This window comes from Mercurialis annua, linkage group LG1-X (assembly GCF_937616625.2).
Source record: "Mercurialis annua linkage group LG1-X, ddMerAnnu1.2, whole genome shotgun sequence".
Classification (NCBI taxonomy): domain Eukaryota; kingdom Viridiplantae; phylum Streptophyta; class Magnoliopsida; order Malpighiales; family Euphorbiaceae; genus Mercurialis; species Mercurialis annua.
This window is the reverse complement of record NC_065570.1, coordinates 31128563-31132731: the sequence shown is the minus strand read 5'-3', so window position 1 is coordinate 31132731 and position 4169 is coordinate 31128563. Positions and strand designations below refer to the sequence as shown.

General features: G+C 38.0%; 1 protein-coding gene across 1 annotated transcript; it reads left to right on the top strand.

The window, feature by feature from the left end:
• The first annotated feature begins 911 nt into the window (after positions 1–911).
• On the top strand, positions 912–1466 carry LOC126668076 (uncharacterized). Its single transcript, XM_050361294.1, has 2 exons — positions 912–1136; positions 1194–1466. Exons 1-2 carry the CDS (start codon positions 912–914, stop codon positions 1464–1466), a joined length of 498 nt encoding a protein of 165 aa, XP_050217251.1.
• The last annotated feature ends 2703 nt before the right edge of the window (positions 1467–4169 follow it).

Below are 4169 nucleotides of genomic sequence, written 5' to 3'. Positions count from 1 at the left end.
ACAAGCGCTATGGATAACATCACGGTCGTGATTCATGACAAGACCAAAACCCATCTTGTGTTTGACTTTAATCACGGGCGCCACAAGATTATCACGAGCGCGATCAATGTGACCGTTGAAGGTCCAACAGCTCTTTCTGAACACCCCTATCATATGGTGACACCTGGCCTTCTCCCATTGGTGGAATCTTGAAGATTCAAACATCACGGGCGTGATGGAAGTATCACGGGAGCGACCGGCTGAAATTCAGCAAAATTTTGAGCTTTCTTCTAGAAGCTTCAAGGGTTTGTTCTTTGGGTTATATATACCCCTTGTCTACCTCATTTATGAGGTTAGACACTCCAGCAATAAAAAACATACTCAAGCATTCAATTTATTCTCACTACATTTATTGTGCATCATTTATTGATTGCTTACTTCTTTTGTTGATTGAGTAACCATTGTGATTCAATCATTAGTGTTGTAGGTTTGTGTTTATCCTTAGAAAAACATTTTGTGAGTTTGAAATTATCTCTTGGAAATCTCTTTTGTAAAGTTTGTGTTTAGCTTTAAAGCACAATCCATTAGTGAATTCTAAAATCTCAATCTTAGATTGAGTAGTGGAGTAGGATTAATTTGTAATCCGAACCACTCTAAATTGCTTGTGTTAATTTCTCTTCTCTTAAACTCCTACTAAATTTTAATTACTCACTAAACCTTATTCATCCCCCTCTAAGGTAGCTATTTAGGGATTTCAATTGGTATCAAAGCAAGGTTACTCATCTTATTGCTTAATTGCGAGTTCTTCGATCCAAATGGCTACCAAACATTTCACTCATACTCTCCGTCCCTTCTTTGATGGAACGGATTATCCAAATTGGAAATTCCGTATGGAAAACTATCTTGATATGGATGGTGTGAATTAATGGCATATGCTTCTTGATGGTTATGTGGCTCCTACTCAAGAGTTCAATGGTGGTATTATACCTTGGCCAAGAAAAGATTGGACCAAGGATCAAGTTCTAGCTAATGCTCTCAACCGGAAGGCTATTTGTGTGATTATTTCCTCTTTGTGTAGAGAAGAACAAGGATGGGTTCAACATTGCACAACGGCTCATGATATGTGGAAGATTCTTGAGAACTACCATGAAGGAACGGTTTAAGTCAAGAACAAGAAGGTTGAGCTTCTCATTGGAGAATATGAAGCGTTCAAGAACAAGCCAAATGAGACCTTCACCGAAACTACCAATAAACTCTTTGGCATTACTACCAATCTCAAGAAGCTTGGTAAGCACTATACTCTTGGTGAAATCAATGGCAAAATTTTTCGTTCATTGCCTCTCCTTGATTGGCAATCGAAGATAACCGCCATTGAGGAATCCTATGACATAAGGAATTTGAGAACCGATGAGCTTATCGGAAACTTACTTCTTCATGAGATGACCTACATGAAAGAAATTCAAGAATTGAAGAAGTCTCCTGAATAGAAAACTAAGGGAATTGCTTTGAAGGCTAAAGCAATTGAAAGTAAGGTTGAAGAGGAGGTTAATGCAACTGATGAAGAAGATGATAAAGAGATGGTGCTATTGTCTAAGAAAGTAAGAGAATGGAGAACAAGAAAGAAGTCTCAAGTTCAAAAATATGAGCGAAAGGGTGAGTCCTCAAACTTCAAGCGATCATCCAACTCCAAACAAGAGACTCCTACTCCTAGAAGAGATGTTACTTGCCATGGTTGTGGCAAACCGGGTCATATTAGACCGGAATGTCGACAAGGGCAAAGGAAATTCTTTCAAAAGGATAAGAAGGATTAATCACCATTTAGGATGATGATAGTGATTATCAATCCGATGAAGATTGCCAAGAAGAGGCAAGAGCAAACCTTTGCTTCATGGCTCTAGTTGATGAGTCTCCATCCGAGGTAAGTGCTCTACCTTTTATTTCTTGGGATGGTGTAGGGATAGAACCTCATGATAGCTCTAGTGATATTGTTGTTGTGAAAAATACCCCTAGTGCCTCTTGTTTTGTAAATGTTGAGAATGTGTTGGTTGATGATTCCTTGGTTTATGAGATTGATGATGAATGTCATGACATGATAAATGAACTAACTAGCAAATGTAGTGACTATCATGCCAAAATAAAGCTTTTCAAAAAGGAAGCCTCTATGGCTAAAATTGAGATGCTCAATTTGAAGAAAGAAATTCAAGACTTAAAGTCCTCTTTAGAATATATCCCTAAGCAAGATGTCAATATTTTGCTTGAGGAAAATGAAACACTAAAGAGTGAAATTCTTTCTCTAAATAGCTCTATCTCAAGATTTCACAAAGGGAATGAATCTTTGGACAATCTTCTTGATTCCCAAAGAAACCCAAACATAAAATTTGGGCTTGGCTATAGTCACAACCCCTCTTCCTCAAGTGTGACTACTTTTGTGAAGGCTTCTTCATCTCAAACTTCCTCTATAGAAGTTCCTCCTTCTTTGGTCAAACCAAAAGAGGTGAAGAAGAGGTATGCTCAAGCTCCCAATGCTAAGTCATTTGTGGCTCCTAAGCCTAAGAGAAAAGTGGGTACAAGACCCCCTAGACATACCCATGCTCCTCAATATAGTCACAAATGGGAGAAGAGAAGTATGAAAAAGAATCATGTTCATTCATATCCTTATGCTCACTCTCATAACAATGCCCATGCTTACACTTATGATCACTCTTGTGCACATTGCTATGCTCACACATGTGAGGCTCCTAGAGCCAAGACTTATCCATCTTATGCTCACATGACCCCTAGACTTTAATGTGTTTATTGCATGAGATATGGTCATAAGAATGTTGATTGCTATGTTAGAAAGGTCCAATTGAGGTTAATTCCCTTGGACTACTCTAGTGCTAACTTCCAAGGACCCAATGTGATTTGGGTACCTAAAATTTGAGTTTACTTGTTCTAGGTGCCAAAAGAAACTGTTGTGAATAAAACCAAATGGTATGTCAATAGCGGTTCTTCTAGGCACATGACGGACCATATCTCTAACTTCACCCACTTGGAACATAAAAAGTTGGGAAATGTCACCTTCGGTGATGATGCCAAAGGTCAAGTTGTGGGGATAAAATATAGGTAACTCTTCTTCTCCGTCTATAGAAAATATGTGGCTTGTTAATGGTCTAAAACATAACCTTTTAAGTGTAAGTCAATTGTGTGATAAGGGCTATAATGTCAATTTCGATTCCAAGGCTTGCTATGTTATCCAACCAATGGATAACACGGTTATCTTCAAAGGACATCGAAGGCAAAACACTTACATAATTGACTTGGATACGCTTGAAAACCGAGATGGCAAGTGTTTACCATCACTTAGCGATGAATCTTGGTTGTGGCACCGTAGACTTGGTCATGCTAGCTTAGACCTCTTAAATGAGGTTAGCAAGGATGAACTTGTCAAAGGTTTGCCCAAGCTAAATTTTTCAAAAGACAAAGTGTGTGGACCTTGTCAAATGGGAAAACAACACAAGTCTTCTTTTAAAGCTAAAAATGTTGTTTCTACCACTAGACCATTACAATTGCTTCACATGGACTTGTGTGGACCTATGAGAGTTGCTAGTTTGTGTGGCATGCATTATGCATTTGTGTTGGTTGATGACTACTCTAGATTCACTTGGGTTATATTCTTGGCTCATAAAAATGAAGCTTTTAACGGTTTTAAAAGTTTTGCAAAGCGTGTTCAAAAAGAAAAACATTTACCTATTTCAAGTATTCGAAGTGATCATGGAACCGAATTTCAAAATGAATCCTTTAAAACTTTTTGTGAAGAAAATGGTATCTTTCATAACTTTTCTTCTCCTAGAACGCCTAAACAAAATGGGGTTGTTGAAAGGAAAAACCGCATTTTGGTTGAAATGGCTCGATCTATGCTCAATGAGTATGGCTTACCTCATTACTTGTGGGCCGAAGCTATGAACACCGCATGCTATGTTTCAAATCGTATTTTCAAAAGACCAATTTTGAACAAAACTTCTTATGAGCTTTGGGTAGGAAGAAAACCGAAGATATCTTATTTTAGAGTATTTGGATGCAAGTGCTTCATATTAAACACCAAGGATGACCTTGGAAAATTTGATTCCAAAACGGATGAAGGTGTCTTTTTGGGCTATGCCTCTAATAGCATGTCTTTTAGAGTCTTTAACAAGCGCACCTTAGTTGTT